The 17,759-nt window shown below is 38.7% G+C and overlaps 3 protein-coding genes across 3 annotated transcripts; 1 reads left to right on the forward strand and 2 right to left on the reverse strand.

Moving 5' to 3' along the window:
* Nucleotides 1-719: 719 nt before the first annotated feature.
* LOC149389839 (L10-interacting MYB domain-containing protein-like) lies at nucleotides 720-2,644 on the reverse strand. The gene is made up of 4 exons (XM_089624257.1): nucleotides 2,239-2,644; nucleotides 1,867-1,966; nucleotides 1,363-1,769; nucleotides 720-1,177 (listed from the first exon to the last, which is right to left on the reverse strand). The coding sequence occupies exons 1-4, from the start codon at nucleotides 2,557-2,559 to the stop codon at nucleotides 722-724; spliced, it is 1,284 nt and encodes a 427-aa protein (XP_089480383.1). The 5' UTR covers nucleotides 2,560-2,644; the 3' UTR covers nucleotides 720-721.
* A 3,124-nt stretch (nucleotides 2,645-5,768) lies between these two features.
* LOC149389840 (uncharacterized) lies at nucleotides 5,769-8,793 on the reverse strand. The gene is made up of 4 exons (XM_089624258.1): nucleotides 7,818-8,793; nucleotides 7,404-7,503; nucleotides 6,894-7,306; nucleotides 5,769-6,414 (listed from the first exon to the last, which is right to left on the reverse strand). Exons 1-4 carry the CDS (start codon nucleotides 8,136-8,138, stop codon nucleotides 5,968-5,970), a joined length of 1,281 nt encoding a protein of 426 aa, XP_089480384.1. The 5' UTR covers nucleotides 8,139-8,793; the 3' UTR covers nucleotides 5,769-5,967.
* Nucleotides 8,794-12,871: 4,078 nt separating this feature from the next.
* On the forward strand, nucleotides 12,872-16,097 carry LOC149389841 (disease resistance protein RPS4B-like). The gene is made up of 3 exons (XM_089622738.1): nucleotides 12,872-12,944; nucleotides 15,491-15,570; nucleotides 15,729-16,097. The coding sequence occupies exons 1-3, from the start codon at nucleotides 12,872-12,874 to the stop codon at nucleotides 16,095-16,097; spliced, it is 522 nt and encodes a 173-aa protein (XP_089478864.1).
* The last annotated feature ends 1,662 nt before the right edge of the window (nucleotides 16,098-17,759 follow it).

The raw sequence follows: 17,759 nt of genomic DNA on the forward strand, positions 1-17,759 counted from the left end.
GGCTTTATGGTAAGTGAGCTTCTTTTTTTTTAATCATTTTAGTTTTATGAGTCTTGAATTTATTTTTATTTTGATATTTTTAACTAATTATAAAATTTAGGTAGGATCGAATGGAGAAGCCGATGATTTCGTAAAATGAGTTTTGAAATTTAAGTTACATGACGAGGATACACAATCCGAAAGTTCAAGTATTCGTATTGGCTAAAACTAATCATGTCTTCTTTTATTTGATTTTGTGAAGGATGATTGTATTTTTATGTCTTATTTTCCGATGACATATATGTATGAGATATTTTTATTTTGTTAAGACTATTTTTTTTTCTCTTATGACTGATATGTTTTTGATAATTTAATGACAATTAATTGAGTCCGAATGTCTAAACATGATTAAAACACGATTGAATAAATTATTTAAACGATTATTAAATAGTTTAATTTAAACGGTTATAGATCCGTAAAAAAAATAAGCGGTCAGATTTGAATCTAGACTTCAAACACGATTAATAAATAATCGATTTGTTTTTAACATTTATTTATGCAAACAGGATTACTACGACAAAATTATCATCTCTAACTAAAACGTAAAATGTTAATCCAAGTAGCAATCCAAAAAAAAACTAATTCAACAGTTAGATTTAAGAGAGAGAGAGAGAGAGAGAGAGAGAGAGAGAGAGAGAGAGAGAGAGAGAGAGAGAGAGTAATGCTCTTCAATTCAAAAGTTTCATCGCATAATGAGTGGGTATGGCCTCAGTTTCCTCAGCAGCCACTTCCTTCTGAGCTTCACATCCAAAGCCATGAAAGTGTTGGCCTTGTTTTGGTCTTCGAGAAGATCGCACGCGTCCAACACCAAACCTTCATCCATGTCCGGTAAAGCCTGCACCGCTTTGATTACGCTCTTGATCGGAACCACTGTGATCTCCTCATCTTCGTTGTTCCCACGAGGCCTCTTCGAAGCAGAGAGTCTCCCAAGTTCAACCTTCGTTTTTTTCTTCTGAGGCATTGAAACCTCTCCGTCGTCGGAATCTTGATCGAACGAGCCGGAGAGACTCGCAGATTCAGGCTTGTTTTTCTTCTTCTGAGGCATTGAATTCTCTCCTTTCTCGTCCGAATTCGGGTCGCAAATCTTGCGCAAGTCTTTGAAATAAGGGCTGGGATGGTTCCGGATTTGTCGTGCATCCTGTATCGCGAAAGAAACTTAGATGGAAAGGAAAATAAGAGTCACTTGAATAAAAGGAAATGCGTTGAAATGGGTTTTTTTTTTTTACCAATTAGAGAATTTTCTAGCTTGTGCTCATTTTCATCTCCCACTTTTCTATTACTGTAACTTCAGGGGAAAAAAAAAAAAAAAAAAGACTCAGTTACCCTCATGAAATCTCGCCAGACAGAAACGGAGGCTGTGACCCTCTGGCTGGAATCGTCCCAAGAGAAGCCGTCAAACTCGAGCAGCTTCTTGCTGAGGATGTATTGCCTCTTCATCATCTTGTACCGATTCTTGACCTTTTCAAAGGTTTCAGGGCAATCAACGAGCTCATACTTAAAGATCAGAAATTGGAAGATGTCCTCCCATGCTTTCTCACTAAAGTCTCCTTCGACCATCTCTCCCTTCTCGACCTGTTTCAGCATTAGATCCACGAACAGCCGCTCCATCTCATCGTACCAATAAACCTGGCGCCGAAATTTCGACCTGCGCTCATAAAATGCTTCATCGCGGATTTCCTCCTCCGACTCCTCGTGGTCATCATGGAGAGCGAGCGATGATGATTCCTCGTCTAGTTTTGATATCAACATTACGATCATCGCTAGTTTTTCTATTACACAATGCAACAGCGAGTAATAAAACAATATATTTGAGACCTCTTTCTTTACCTGTCTTCTCCGGGATTTTTGGTACAAATTCGTAAAGAAAACACAGATCATTGTAGTAAGGAATGGTCTTGGTTCGGAATGGACGAGCATTTGGATGTTCCTGAAAATGAATTCAAAATAGAAATTTCGTATAAAACCCTTCCTCTTCTTCTCGGACTAAAACCCCAGACCCACCACGGAAAAATATAGAATATTAACAAATTTACGACAGAAATGTACGACAGAATCAGGTACTAAACATAATTACGAACGAGGGTCAAAAGTCGATTTTGATGAAGTTCAAACAGTTAGCCCTCTTTGTGAATAAAGACTCCTTGAAATGTTTTATCAATCCAAATCATATATTAATGAAAGTCTCGTGTGAAGAACAACCTTGATATAATCATCCCAGACATGATCTTCAGCGATGACCATATGCTTAGTGTCGTCCCAGGTAAAGCCGGTCTGGTCCAACAAATTCTTGACAGCTCTGTACCATGCCCTGAGAGTGGCTCGCCGGCTCTTCAACGAGTCTCTGGAGTACTGAACCTCAAATCTATTGTTGAACGAAGATGAGATATCGGCCCAAGCCCAGCAGTTGAACGAGTTGTCGTTCCGTTCCTTAACTTGCTCCAACATCAATTCCACGAAGTAACTGTCCTTTTCTGGAGTCCAAGCAGCTCTTGATTCGCTTACTCCCCATCTTCCAAACATCCCTAACTCTAATTCCTCAGCAGATTAAGGGTATGAATAAGACTCACTGAACTGAACCTTGAAAGGTTGAGGATATCAAGGAGTTGTAAATAATGGGCGGGATAGGGGTTTCCAAAAATGCCGGGAAACTAAAATATACTCAAAACGCTAACCCAAAATCGGGCCGGGCCCAAAATATTTGTTATTTGTTAATCCAAGCCGCTCAAAGAATGGGCGAAAAATAGTATATTTCAATATTTAAAAAAAAATAAAAAATAAAAATTCTTAGAAATAAAGATCAATTAGACTAATAATTCAATAATCCACCATTGTTTTTAAATAGTCCAAGTTTTATTTTAGTGAAATTTGTTGTAACTAGCCAAGTTTGTCATTCTTATTGAGGGAATAGTCCAAGTTTCATTTTATTAAGCAAATAGCCCATATTTTCGGCTCAGACCATAACGCCCTTGGTAAATTTGCGAATAGGTTAATTTAATTAACCTACTGGAGTGAGTTAGGTTAATTAATTAACTTATTGGTTGAATATTAGTTTAGGTTTTGATTTTTTTGTGAGTAAAGTTAATTTACTAAATGATTGAATTCGGAATTAGGTTAATTAATTGAATGCTTTGAATATCAATTGACTTAAGTTATGATTTTTGTAAATTTTTGGTGAATTTCAAATCATTCACGAATCAGTTAATTAATTAACCTAACTCACTCCAGTAGGTTAATTCAATTAACTTACCGCGAATTTGGGGGTTCTAGGGTTCGTTCCTGGAAATTTCAACGCAGACCACGTGCTCGCCGAAAAAACCAGAAGAAAATGGTGGCGAAGCTTGAGAGTCGCAAGGAACCCCACCGCGCGAGACCGACGCCGGATCTGGAAGATCCCGAGCTCGAATTGGAGGCCGTTCGACTCCGATTCCGACGGAGCGGATATTGGGAGGTCGAGATTCTTCATCTTCTTGAATCGCCGGCTGTCCCAGGTGTTCTCGAGCGCTGGTATTACGACAGCGGGCTTGGAAGCCGAGGCTTGATCGCCGGCGTTGAACTCGGTGACGAAGCTTCTGGAATTCTGATCCGTGCCTTTGGCGTCGTCGTCGTCGAAGGTCTGAGAACGTTTGATTAGGTCTGGTAACGTGTGTGTGTTCTGTGAGAGAGAGAGAGAGAGAGTTGTGTGAAAGGGTAATTTAGGTATTTTAGATTAGTTGAGCTATTCCCTTAATTAAATGAAACTTTGGCTATTCTCTTAATATTAATAGGTTGATTTGGCTAGTTAGCAAAATAGCCCTTTAATGGAACAATTACAGGAATATTATTCTAAAGTGCAATATTTCTAAATTACTGGCTATTTTAAATACATTAAAAAATCATATTTTTTTTCAAACCATATATAATTGCTTCTTTAAACGTAAATAAAGTTATATAGAGCTAAAAATCAAACAGTAAACAAATAATATAAAAAATATATATTCACACAAATTAAAAAAGTAGGAACGATTCGTATCTGTCATTGTTAAGAAAGTTCTATAATTGTTAAAAAAAATTAATGCGAGCTTTTTTACAGTGCCAATAGAAAAATGTTATTTTTTTAATTGTCAACTAGTCCATTTGGTTTAATAGAAATTTATAAGCAATTAAGCTACATCAAATTTACTGTTTGCTTAATAGTCAAAGTTTGGTTAATTATAACTAATTAAGCGCTTATTCTATTAACAGTAGTTAATTGATAATTTTGCCCAAATAATTCTCGCCCATTTATTGTCTGGTGCTTTGTATCGATGGCGGCGCTAGCCCTTGGCTGTTATTTCTTTTATTAGGGTCTTCTGACACTAACACCATCACTACCCTCTCGATGGTGTGGATTGATGGCTTCCTCGTTGCCGACTTTGACTTCCTCTAATAGGTAGATAGTGGTGACTCGATGCTTACTATCATTTGCGTCGATCCCAGACCAGATTTTTTTCCTGGCGAGTTCCTCGGTTGTTAGTTTTCTATTGCTAAAAATGCGATTGATTCTCAATTGAGGGCTTTCTGTGAGATTGTAGATTTCCTTATAGTTAACATACTTAGTCTGTGTTTTCTTATCATTATGTTATATTTATTTAGCTCTATCATGTTTGTTTATGTTTTTGGTAGTTCGTCGAGTCTTCTTCTTAGTGTTAGTGTTGTGCACTATGTTGTTGAGGTTCTTCTAGAACTTTAAAGGCACAATGTTCAAGAGGATGTTGGATTGTTTGTAGGCCTTGTGTCTTCGAGCATCTTTCGCGAACTTCCGCTTAATGTGCGAGTGTCGGACTCTAGAATAATGGTCTTACTTTTCGGAGGTTGGAATCCATTGGATGGAGTTTTCTTGGGTGACTATATGTGTTGCCATTCATCCGTTTGCAAAGTCTAGTCCTCCGTTATCTCTCAGTGATTCTTAGGCAACACATTATTCGATCGGTCTAGTCAATAAATAACTCTTCGTAACTGGCTTATTTGATTTAATAATAATAATAATAATAAAAAAGTTGACTATATAGGATAAGAAATGGTATTTATAAAAAGTTACTAGTTTATTAAATCTAGGCATATAGACTGGAAGGACATCGGAATTCCGGTTCCTTCCAGTCGCTACTTACATGTTGAAGTATTTCTTCCGTCGTTGATGGGGAACGGAATAACGACTTCTGTACATCTAGCGGAAGGCAACGGAATGGCGCGGAAGTCCTTCCTTCCGGTCGTCTAACAAGTTTTAATTTTTTTAACCCCTCATTTTTATTTTCCTATAAATTTCACCCTCATTCATAATAGTTCTTCACACCTCACAAATACAATCTTCTATTACTCAAAATCTCCTAATATCTTCTCAGATATTCATTTATATTATATATTTTTCATAAATATTTTTCGTATGTATTTTTCATATGTAATTTTCAAATATATTTTTAGCATATATTTTAAATTAAGAAAATGTCTGAATCTCAATACGTTAATCTTTATTTCTCAATTTTACATTTTAGTCCTTATTTAAAAAATACTAGATTTTAATCCTTTGCCGTTTCCTACCAAATGCCCAGATTTATAGTTTATTAAATAGATGCTGGAAATAATCAGTCTAGGAGGGAATGAAACAGTAGCCGTGAGTCGCTCAGCGTTCTGGCTGGGCGAGACTAGCTCTCTTGAACTTCCCATTTTTTTTTTCTTCAGAAAAACGTAGAGGCATATCACTAAAATGCAAAATGTTTCTCAAGTAGCAATTCAACTTTTAAATTAACAGTTAGATTTACAATATTCAGATTAACTATAAGCGTTTATCAGCATTCACGGTCAACATAAGTGTTTGCCTTTCTATCTATCGTAATGAACTAAAAAAGGCAACAAAACCATACAATTAGACCCCAAAAGAGAGAGAGAGTAGTGCACTTCTGTTCTAAAGTTATCTCACCAATGAAGTTTCCTCAGCTTCCTCACAAGCCACTTCCTTCTGAGCTTCACATCCAAAGCCATGAAAGTTTTGGCCTTGTTTTCGTCCTCGAGAAGATCACAAGCGTCCAACACAAAGTCACTGTCCATATCCAGCAAGGCCTGCACCGCTTTGACTATGCTCTTGATCGGCACCGCCGTGATCTCCACGGCTTCGTTGTTCCCACGAGGCCTCTCCGAACCAGAGACACTCCCGAAGTCAACCTTCTTTTTCTTCTTCTGAGGCCTTGAAACCTCTCCTTCGTCCAAATCTTGATCGCACGAGCCAGATAGACTCACAAATTCAGGCTTCTTTTTCTTCTTCTGAGGCATTGAATCCTCTCCTTTCTCGTCCGGATCCGGATCGCAAATCTTGCGCAAGTCTTTGAAATAAGGGTAGGGATGGTTTCGGATTTGTCGTGCATCCTGTATCGTGAAAGAAAATTGAATGAAAATGAAAATAAGAAGTCACATAAAATAAGAAGGAAATGGAATATAGTTATTTTTTTACCAATTAGAGTAGATCTAGTTTGTGTACAATTTTACAATCTTATCCATTTATTTCAATTAAAAGGTGGAAAATCGTAGGTCCAACTTTTTCCTTCTAAAGTTGAAAGATAAATAGTGAGTCCTAAGCTCTATTTTAATCTATCATATTTACCTTCCTACCAAAAAACTTGAAATCTAAATTCCCACCCTTAAATTCCGGAATCTTGATAATCTGTCAAATTTTGTCTAATTTAGCTTATCTCTCCAATCATATCACGATGAGACATGTAATCAGACGAAAAGGAGTACAGAGGATCTGAATTCCAAATTTCTACATTTTATTCCATCTCCCGCTTTTCTATTATTGTACCATAAGGTAAAAAAAAATAATTAAATTAAAAAAAGGACTTAGTTACCCTCATGAAATCTCGCCAGACAGAAACGGAGGCAGTGACCTTCTGGCTGGAATCGTCCCAAGTGAAGCCATCGAATTCGAGCAGCTTCGTGCCGAGGTTGTATTGCCTCTTCATCACCTTGTACCGATTCTTGACTTTTTCAAAGGTTTCAGGGCAATCAACGAGCTCGTACTCCCCGGCCAGAGATTGGAAGATATCCTGCCATGCTTTCTCACTAAAGTCTCCATTGACCATCTCTCCCTTCTCAACCTCTCTCAGCATTTCATCCACGAAGTCCCGCTCCATCTCATCATACCAATAAACCTCTCTCCGATATTTTGACCTATGCTCATAAAATGCTTCATCGCGGATTTCCTCCTCCGACTCCTCCTCTTCGTGGTTGTCATGAAGAGCGAGCGATGATGATTCCTCATCTAATTTTGATATCAACATTATGATCATCGCTAGTTTTTCTATTACACAATGCAACAGCGAGTAATAAAACAATATATTTGAGACCTCTTTCTTTACCTGTCTTCTCCGGGATTTTTGGTACAAATTCGTAAAGAAAACACAGATCATTGTAGTAAGGAATAGTCTTGGTTCGGAATGGACGAGCATCTCGGTGTTCCTGAAAATGAATTCAAAACAGAAAGTCCATATATCAGTCCTTGTAACTGGTCTATCAGAACTAGTTGAAGTTTATCATAACTAAACTAAACATAAATGTTGAAGAAAAACAAAAACCTAAGGGCTAAGACCCTTTCTTTTCTCCCCGGACTGAGACCGTAAACCCACCTCGAAAACTTAGAGCAAATTATATAATGAATCAAAATGTTTTCTGAATCAAAATGAATATATATATATATATATATATATATATATATATATATAAATATATATATATATATAAATATATATATATATATATAGAAGAAGAAGAACCTTGATATATTCATCCCAGACATGATCTTCAGCGACAACCATATGTTTAGTCTCATCCCAGGTAAAGCCGGTCTGGTTCAACAAATTCTTGACAGCACTGTACCATGCCCTGAGAGTCCATCGCCGGCTCTTGAACGCGTCCATCGAGTACTGAACCTCAAACCTATGGCTGAACTTAGATTCCATATATCCCCAAGCCCCCCTATCCAACGACTGGTCGTTCCGTTCCTTGGCTTGCTCCAACATCAATTCCACGAAGTAACTGTCCTTTTCTGGAGTCCAAGCAGCTCTTGATTCGCTTACTCCCCATCTTCCAAACATCCCTAACTCTAATTCCTCAGCAGATTAATTCGAACACCGATGCATATATTATTGATTGAAAAATAAAATAAAGGGTAGGAATTAGAGAGTAAATGCTCACTGAACAGAGCGAGGAGTTGTAAAGAATGGGCGGGATAGGGATTTCCCTAATGGCGGGAAATGAAGAATATATATTACTCAAAAGGCCAACCCCTAATCCGACGGGCCCAATAGACTAAAGTCTTACCTCCTGGCCCGATATATCAATGGACGAATCTATGCTCCGTTTGAAACTCAGAAAAAAGGAGTGAAAGTGAAAATATAAGGAAAAATGAATATATGAGGAAAAACAAGAGGAAAAATTAAAATTCTAGATTGTATTTGGAAGTCGTGAAAAATATGAGGGAAAAATGAGGGGAAAGTAAGAAAGATACAAACAAACGTGGTCCCCACATGAACAAATTTGGAGAGATTTTCATTTTTCATCTAATTTTCTAGGGAAAATAGAATCTTCATTTTAGTTATATATTTTCTCTCTCATTTTCCCTCCAACTTTCATTTTCACACTATTTTCTCTCATTCCAAACAATCAAAGGAAAATATGAGAGATTCCATTTTTTCAAGTTTCAAACGGAGCCTTAATAACTCATTTCTCATAATCAACTAAAATATTAATTTGGCCAATTCTATTACGGGGCCCATTGTACTAAACTACTAATACGAAAACCCTCCTTTCTTCTCTCTTATTTCCCCTCTTTTCTGATGGTTCATTCTCTCCTTCATTCTCATGTTTCATTTCAAATGCTCCCTCTTTCCTAAACCCAAAAACAAAAAGCTCGCTCATCAATCACCACATCGTCATCTTCACTTGACCACCACACCAATGAATGCCGCAAACGCCATCTCAATTTCACCCAAATTTCTAGGGTTTCATATTTGAGAGTTTCAACAATGGCTCGTACCGAAGAGAAAGCCCAGTCTTTGCTGAACCGCTTCATCATGATGAAGGCGGAGAAGAAGTCCACAAACCCAACATAGAGATCTGAGATTTCCACTCGAAGAGCAGAAGAATTAGAAATAATAAAAAAAATCCCTAAGGTTCATGGCCGTTTCGGCTCGATTCCTCTTCAACTTCGTCGCGGCTGCTCTCTTCTCTCGACCCCTCACATAAATCCAATCCATTGAGATCCGGGACGATGATCGACTGATAAACCTGCTGAACGAGTTCAGATTCCTAATACGGGACGTTCATGATTTGTTGAAATTTATTGATTCGCCTGTTGTATTTACATGGTGTTGACAAATTATGTATGAACTCGCCTTTTGTATTTACATGATAGAAAATAAATGTAGAGTCTAGAGTAACTAATTTCATGTTCAGCTCAAATTGTATAGACTTGTAGAGCAACTTGTCATTTGTTAATTATATGTCAACAAATCATGTTGATTGTTGACATATATGTCAACAAATCATGTAATTTGTTGACATATAAATGGGTACATAGACTTAAAATTGTTTGACATATTGATATGTAGACTTGAGTGTGTATAATTGTGAATATTATTCTCTAAAGACAAACTCAAGTAAATATGTAAAAATATGAAAATTATGTCAACAAATCGTGTAATTTCTTGACATATATATATCAATAGATTGTGTCATTTGTTGACATGTCAACAAATTGTGTCATTTGTTAATGTATATATGTTGACAAATTGTGTCTATATCAAACAAGCCCAAATTTGTTGTCAAATTGTTTTACTAATATAATTGGTCAAATTAGCATTTGGTCGTATTATGTTCATTATTTCATGTCAGATTTAATCTCATTACAGAATTTTGAGGCCCATCTCTATAAATTAAAATCGACACTTTTCCCTTACGAATTTGTCGAGATTGCTTTAAGGTGATATTGTGAGGTAAGTCGAGACAAGTTTTTGGTCTTCTATAGTATATATGCAAATCAAGATATAAGTGCTTGAGTGAGGAATATATGATGGAGGTTAGAGAAGCGGAAGAAGAAGGCTCTATTTGGGTTTTCCAAATACATAATGTGTTTTCTAGCTGAAAAAGAGGCATTAATCAAGAGTGTAGCTTAATCTTTACCGAGCTATACGGTGAGTGTTTTCGATACATGGAGAGGCTTATGTGTAGATTTTGATGGAAATGGTCATTGAAGTCAAAATGGTTACACTAGATGAGTTAGGCAATGCCAACAATTCACAAATCGAAGGGGTGGAATAATGGTTTATAATTTGAGATATATTGACCTAGTACTACTCAAAGTAAGGATATAGGTTATTAAATAGAGAATGATCTTTGGCAGTGAGGATATTCAAGGCGAGATACTACTACCATGCGTCGCCGATGATGAACTCCGACCACCAATTCTCCGACAGGACAACGACACCGCCGCCGGCGCCGCTCTCGAGGAAGTCGAGCCGGCACACTCTGAGCGGCGCGTCTCCCGGGAAGGGCAATAAAGGAAATAATAGTAATACAATAATTCTCATATAAGGAAGTCGCGGAGCTCTCAACTGAAGTTCGAGCTCGATGAGGTCATGAGTGGCGCGGTGCTGAGCCGAGCCAGCAGCACCAGCCTCGAACTCTCTTTCTCCTTCATCACAAATTATTATTTTTTTATTTTTTATATTAATATATATGCATATAAATAAAATACCCTCTCTCATTGAGGATGAATAATTTTTTTTTAAAAAAGGAAATGGTATTGTTTTCGTTTGGATCGAGTTTACTACCTATTCTTTTTTTTTTTTACGTTGCTACCTAATCCAATTGTATGGTCCAAATTTAACTGTTATAAAAAAATAAGTTATGTTGTAATTATTTTGTTAAAAAAAGAATGAGAAATTAAATAGAATGAAAAACAAATAAAATGAATTACAACAAAGAGGTCAACCATGCCAAAATACAAAGAGGAAATTCGAAATTAAAAAACCCTAAATCTCCAAATGTCGACGATGGACGAAGAGTCAGAACCAGTCGACGTTGAGATGTCAAGGTTGAAGAGAAGAGTATCACGACCATGGAGAGCACAAAGCTGATATGCGGAACACAAATCACCCTCAACAATGGTAGGCCGCTGTCAACGAGGTCTGTAACGACGTCAAATGTGAGGTTGAAGACACTGATGGACATAGGGATGAGAGTGACCTTGAAAGCTTTCAAAGCGATGACGACGACGGTCATACGTGGAAGATGAGCAGGGAGTTCAACCCCGAGGAAATCTAGAAAATTTCAAGTTCACACTAGGTATGAAATTTCCCACAATGGACCATCTGAGGAATATTTTGATAGATGAGTTCATAAAAGCCGATAGTGAATTTCAATATTGTTTTAACGACCAGAATCGAATCAGAGCCAAATACCGAGGGACGGGGTGCAAATGGGTTTGTATGCCAAGGTTCTGAATTCGGACAAGAAGACAGTGAAGATTAATACTCTATTTGATAAGCACGAGTGTAGGATTGTCTTCGATAATAAGCATTTGACAAGTACGTGGCTTGCCAATCACTTCTTGGACCACTTCATACTCAACCCGAATTTGGACTATCAAAACTTTAAGAAATTAAGTTCTGCAATGTGTCCAAGAATGTGTTCTATAGAGCAAAGAAGGCAGCAAGAGACGTTTTAGAAGGATCAGTGAAGGACCAGTACCCGATTCTCGATGATTACTGCAAGCAACTACCTGCAACAAATCTTGGTACCACGGCTCTATTGAAAATAACTCTGGTTGGTGATAAAAAGGTTTTTGAGAGTTTACATTTGCTTGAAAGCGTGCAAGGACGGATTCAATAAGGGTTGCAGGTCCTTGATCTGTTTTGATGGGTGTTTTTTAAAGAGCTATTGGAAAGGTATGTTACTGGTTGCTGTGGGTATCGATCCGAATAATGCTCAGTTTCCAATTGTGTTTGCTGTAGTGGAGAAAGAAAATACACAAACGTGGACCTAGATTATGATACTTCTGAGTGAAGATCCTCAGATTATGAACCCGAGCGGATTCACGATGATGAGTGATCAGCAAAAAGTTTAGAAAAGGCTGCCTCTGATGTGCTTCTAGGAGCTGAATTCAAGTTTTGTGTTAGGCATCTACACCCAAACTTTAAGGCCAATACAACATGATTTTAATGCAAGATCATCTTGTATGAGCATCTTCATTGGATTTCGAATCAACTAGAACCATGGCTTTTCAAGAACAAAGGTAAAGGTTGATCTTATTCACAGGTGCGGAGATTATTCAGTTGTTAACGTGGTAGAAAAAATAACCGCCGAAAATCATAGATTCAGAGAATTTGATAGAGCAGGAGGTAAATGAACGAGAGGTCTTTACAGATAATGAAGTATTGAAAAAGGTAACTGTCAACTTCCTTGGTAGATTTTTAAAACACTAAATACCAGGTGATTCCATCCTGGATTTTTTCTTAAGCAACTATTGTAGGCATGTGCAAAGGAGACCACAGAGATAGAGTTCAAAAAGAGATTGCAAATGCTTAAAGATGAAGATGTGAGGGCACATGACTGGCTAGTGCAAAAGAATCCAAAGGAGTATAGCAAATCACATTTCAGAGTCAATATGAAATGTGATATGCTAGTGAACAACCTTTGTGAAAGCTTCAATTTAGCCATATTGCCTGCAAGAGACAAGCTGATCGTCACACTCTTGGAGAAAACCAGGTTCTGGTTGATGTGTAGGTTTGAAACAAAGAGATGTGATGTTCAAAAGTGGCGATAACCAATGGGAGGAAGGATAATGGAATTGATTGAGAAATACAAGAACACTGCTCGGTATTGTCAATGCACATTTGCTGGTAATGCAAAGTTGTAGGTAATGCAATTTGATAAGATTTTATAGCTTTAATTGTTTATGATTTTATATGGATTTTGTTAAGATTTTATAGCCTTATTTGTTTATGACTTTATATGGATTTTGTTAAGATTTTATAACTTTATTTGTTTTTGATTTATTCGTTTCTATTTTGTTAAGGTAGATTATTTGGAACAAAGTCATTTGTGGTTGATTTGAGGTCAAGAACTTGCACATGCCAATCTTTTGAGCTTAATGGCATACCATGCCCATATGCCTTGGCGTGTATATGGTCATCGGGTTTGGAAAAAAATGGACTACATCGATGATTGGTATAAGAAAGACGCGTATGTGGCAGCATACATTGGCATAATTTAACCAATGACCAGTCCCGATAAATGACCGGATCCTGGCCTCAACCCTATTAAACCACCACCAGAGATTTCATTGCCAGGTATACCAAAGAAGAAAAGAAATAAACACCAAGACGTACCACCTCCAGGATTTGGTCCACCTCCTCCTACAAAACACTTTAGGAAGGGCCAAGTGAATCATTGCAGCAGGTGTGGCCAAATAGGACATTCACGAGTCACTTGTCAAAATCCAGTTTCTGAACAGGTTTGTTTCTGTTTTATATGGATTAATGTTTTTGTTATTGAATTGTCTTATTAAGTTTCTAACCAACATATGACAGGTCACACAAGGAAGAAAGAGAGGAAGACCAAAGAAGGATAACCACTAGTACAAAAAAGACCTTTGGGTGCGACTTTTTTCGCACCCAAAAGTCAATTTTCGCACCCAAAGATATCTTTAGGTGCGACTTTGGGTGCGACTTTTCCGCACCCGAAAGTCCGCACCTAAAAGTCTTGGGTGCGAAAAGTGGCACCCAAAAGTCTTGACTTTCGGGTGCGACATTTAGGTGCGACTTTCCGCACCTAAAGTCGCACCTAAAAAATCACCAAAAATAAAAAAAATGGCGACTTTCGGGTTTGTTCTTATCTCCGTCGCCGCTCCTCGCCTCAGATAAGAACAAACCCGAAAGTCGCACACACACATATACACACACACACACACACTCACCCCACACACACGGTCAAACCCAAAAATCAAAACCAACGATCCATTGTAAACACAATTTTGAGCATAATTTCAATATGAGAACACTCCAAATCACCAACAATCATGAAAAAACCCCCAAATCAAACCCTAGAATCCAGAATAAAAATTGGGGGCTGAGGGGCTGGTTGGAGGCTCGGGACTGGTCGGAGGGGCTGGTCGGAGGGGCTGCAGCGGAGGGGTTGGTCGGAGGGGCTGGTCGGAGGCTGAGAGAGAGAAAGAGAGTCTGTGTGTTAGAGAGAAGGGGGAGAGACAAAGTGAGGATGAGAATCTAAGAGTGAGAGGAAGGGATTACCTAACTGGAGAGAGAGATCACGACGACGGAGCTCGGAGTGGTGGCGGCGGTCAGAGAATTTGTAGGAGAGAAATCGGAGAGAGAGAGGCGAAATGAAATGTTTTGGCTCGGATAGAATGAAAACCGAGCAGAAATTTGATTTATATAAAACTTTGAATTTGGGTGCTACTTTGTCGCACCCAATGACACTGTTGGGTGCGACAAAGTCGCACCCAAAGACCTGTGTCAGTACTTTTAGGTGCGAAAAGTCGCACCCAATGATTTTTGTAAAAAGAAAGGGAAAATTTGGCCGCGGAAAAATTTTGACTTTTGGGTGCGACTTTTCGCACCCAAAAGGTCCAATGGGCGCGAAAAGTCACACCCAATGATTTGACTGTTCAAAATTTATAAAAAGGGGGGAACAAGACCACTTAAAACATTTGGACTTTTGGGCGACTTTGTCGCACCCAAAAGTTAACCTTGATTTTTAGGTGCGACCAACGGTATTAATGAACTTTTGGGTGCGACTTTTCGCACCCAAATTTAAAAAAATCGGCGAAATTTTTTAGTTGCTTCAATGTCTTTTGGATGAGACTTTTCGCATCCGAAAGTCTTTTTTGGTGCGACTTTTAGGTGCGAAAAGTCGCACACAAAAGTCATCCGCACCGGAAAACTGTATGTGTAGTAGTGAACCCCACAGTCGAGATTATGAAAAGAAGATATCGGAGGAACATGCAAAAAGCAAGGGCAAAAGAGTCGCAACCAAGCTCTTCATAGCCTATCTTAATTTTGCAAAACAGCTTAGTTTATGCCTTTATAGTTTAGGCCTACTTTTGTTGCTTTAAATGTATATATTAAGGCCTCTTTTTGGTACAATTTTGTGGCTATTAATGTCAATATCTTGCCTTGTTTTTGGTAAACAGTTTGTGGCTGTTAATGCCTATTATGAACGTGATTATAAATTGTAATGGCTTGTTTGATTTTGATACAATTATTAGACTATAAAATATCATAACCTTTTTCTCATTGCAAAACAAGCAATCTAAGCTTTTCTGATTACAACACAAGCACATACAAATCACCAAAACACTAGTTCAAACAACGATACATGATTCTTAAAGGGTGCGAAATCTGTGAGTTTATTTCTTGGGACATTTTAGGAAAGCTCATCAGACTTTCAAATCTCGATCTAAGCTACTGCAGAAAGCTCTGCGGTTTCCCCGAGAGCATCAATTCGAAAGTACTTAAAACTTTTTACCTTCAAGGTTGTCGTAACCTCATGACCATGTTGTGGATAGAGAGCACGAGTCTAGTGACCTTGTATTTATCTTCGACTCCAATAGCGGGCATGCCATCGTCGATTGGTTACATAAACATTATCTCCAACCTGATCCTCAGTCACTGCAACAAGTCGTGAGTCTCCCCCAATGCATATCTCAACTGCACCTCTTGAAAACCCTTGATTTGCGTGGCTGCCAAAGCCTCAACCAGTTTCCAGATCTTCCAATACACATCGTGGAGTTGTTTATTGAGGGTTCGGAGGTGAAAGAAGTTCCTTCGTCATCGATCGAGGATCACTCTCGTCTTTGTGAAGTCTCGCTTTTCTGTTGCAAAAATCCGGAGAGCTTGCCAGAGAGCATACTTGATCTGGCGTCTCTCATCTCTCTCAGTTTGAGCAAATGTTGTGCACTGATGAACCTTCCAGAGATCACAAAAACAAACACTATCCTGCAAACGCTTACTCAGGACCAAACGGGGATCACGTGATTTCCGTTGTCGATTGGGAATCTAACAAATCTAGACATGAGCGGCTGTCGAAACCTCGAGTTTGTGGGGAACTTGTGTGGTTCTCAGTTGACACATCATGACCTTAGGAATTGTGTGAAAATCCGAAATTTACCAGAGCTTCCGTTCACTCTCACAAACCTCGACATAGCGGGATGCGAATCCATAGAGGAAGTGGGGATTGTTTCGTCCGGACTAGGACTCTCTGAAATAACCATAAATAAATTTTGGGATCGTTCTCGCAAAATTACGTTTGGCACAATCGATTCAATGGACTTAATCAAGTGCTTGTATTTGAACTGGCGCTCACAAGACAACATTATAACACCATTCCAACTCAAAGTCTTGCACATGTGAGGTATCCCCCTCTTTTTCCCGTATTCATTTGTCTGATTTATCCACAAGAAAGAAAAAAAAATAAACGAGTACTGAAGTATCCTAAAAATTATTAATTGAATTTTAAACAGAGTACCTGGTCTAGGTCATATAATGCCTTTTTATTATTTCATTTAATAACCTAAAATGTTACATCCCTCCTGGTTGAAATACCCCTTTTGGTGACAGTGTGCCTCCCAGGGAGTAACATTCTGAATTGGTTCGAGTTACAGTGCGAAGATTCGGGAACGAGTTTGATTACGGTTTCGTGTAATGGGATTCGCGTTGTGCAGCATCGTGTCTTGAAGGACTACCAAAGCGCTCCAACAATGTGCTGGGTCCACATCTTGCGCGCTCGGGACATGAAGGATCTGGGGTCTCATCGACGATCACAAGATTGGTAGCCCCTCTTATGCCGATCCGCTTGAGTCGAGCACGGTTATTGTAAACGATGATATTCGTGGCGGTCAGAGTTCGAGCTCAACAATTTGGCAAATGGTTTGCTCAGCTTGGAGTACTGCCATTTTACTTTGTTGCTCTCCCATGGCCATAGACACGCATTTGGAACACTAAGTGTGTGTTTGGTTGTCCATTCAAAAAGTGTTTTTAACTTTTTCAGTTAAAAAAATAGTAAAGTAAAAGTGAATTTGGTGTTTAGTTAAAATTTTTGGAAATTTTTTTTAAAAAATTTGGAAGTTGTTTTGAAAAAAGGTAAAGGAAATTGAAAACAAGACAAAGGTGTTTTCCGAAATTATTTTCTCGCGTGTACTCTGTCATTCTTCTATACTCTTCTTCTTTCTTCTTAGCCGCCTGAAACAAAGAAAAAAAAACGCAGAAGAGAACGAAGGAAAGAGAGAAAGACCGAGGGAAAGGAAAGAAGAGAGAGAGAGACCGAGAGGGAAGAAGAGAGGGATAGAGAACGAAGCAGGAGCAGAAGCGACAGCTTCGTCTTTCCGGAGTCGCGCGCGTGAAGAGACGGCCGAGAGAGATCCCGGACGAGCTAACCCAGCCGTCTCTCACGTGAACCGCCGCCGTGGAACGAACCCGAGCGCGCGACCACCGAGCCTCATCGAGGGCGCGACCGCCGTGAAGGCTGAGCCGCCGCGAGTTGGAGAGGACGCCGGCGAGTGAGAAGGTGAACGCCTGAGGGATTCAATTCCTCCAGAAACGAGGTGAGGTTTTTTTTTCCCGAATTGAAATTCAAGATGTTAGGGTTTGAGGTTTTGGATTTGGGGCTTTTCTTAATCCGAGTTGTTTATGAGCAATTGA

This window comes from Urtica dioica, chromosome 8 (assembly GCF_054948205.1).
Source record: "Urtica dioica subsp. dioica isolate 48M chromosome 8, U.dioica_male_clone48M_v1_H2, whole genome shotgun sequence".
Classification (NCBI taxonomy): Eukaryota; Viridiplantae; Streptophyta; class Magnoliopsida; order Rosales; family Urticaceae; genus Urtica; species Urtica dioica.

Coding starts and splice junctions, on each gene's coding strand:
- LOC149389840 (XM_089624258.1), bottom strand. CDS start 8,138: ATGTTTGGAAGATGGGGAGTAAGCGAATCAAGAGCTGCTTGGACTCCA. Junction 7,307..7,403: donor AAAAATCCCGGAGAAGACAG/GTAAAGAAAGAG, acceptor TATCAAAATTAG/ATGAGGAATCATCATCGCTC. Junction 6,415..6,893: donor TCTGGCGAGATTTCATGAGG/GTAACTAAGTCC, acceptor TTCACGATACAG/GATGCACGACAAATCCGAAA.
- LOC149389841 (XM_089622738.1), top strand. CDS start 12,872: ATGGGAGGAAGGATAATGGAATTGATTGAGAAATACAAGAACACTGCT. Junction 12,945..15,490: donor TTGTCAATGCACATTTGCTG/GTAATGCAAAGT, acceptor GGGACATTTTAG/GAAAGCTCATCAGACTTTCA. Junction 15,571..15,728: donor CCGAGAGCATCAATTCGAAA/GTACTTAAAACT, acceptor CCTGATCCTCAG/TCACTGCAACAAGTCGTGAG.
- LOC149389839 (XM_089624257.1), bottom strand. CDS start 2,559: ATGTTTGGAAGATGGGGAGTAAGCGAATCAAGAGCTGCTTGGACTCCA. Junction 1,967..2,238: donor TCTGGGATGATTATATCAAG/GTTGTTCTTCAC, acceptor ATTCATTTTCAG/GAACATCCAAATGCTCGTCC. Junction 1,770..1,866: donor AAAAATCCCGGAGAAGACAG/GTAAAGAAAGAG, acceptor TATCAAAACTAG/ACGAGGAATCATCATCGCTC.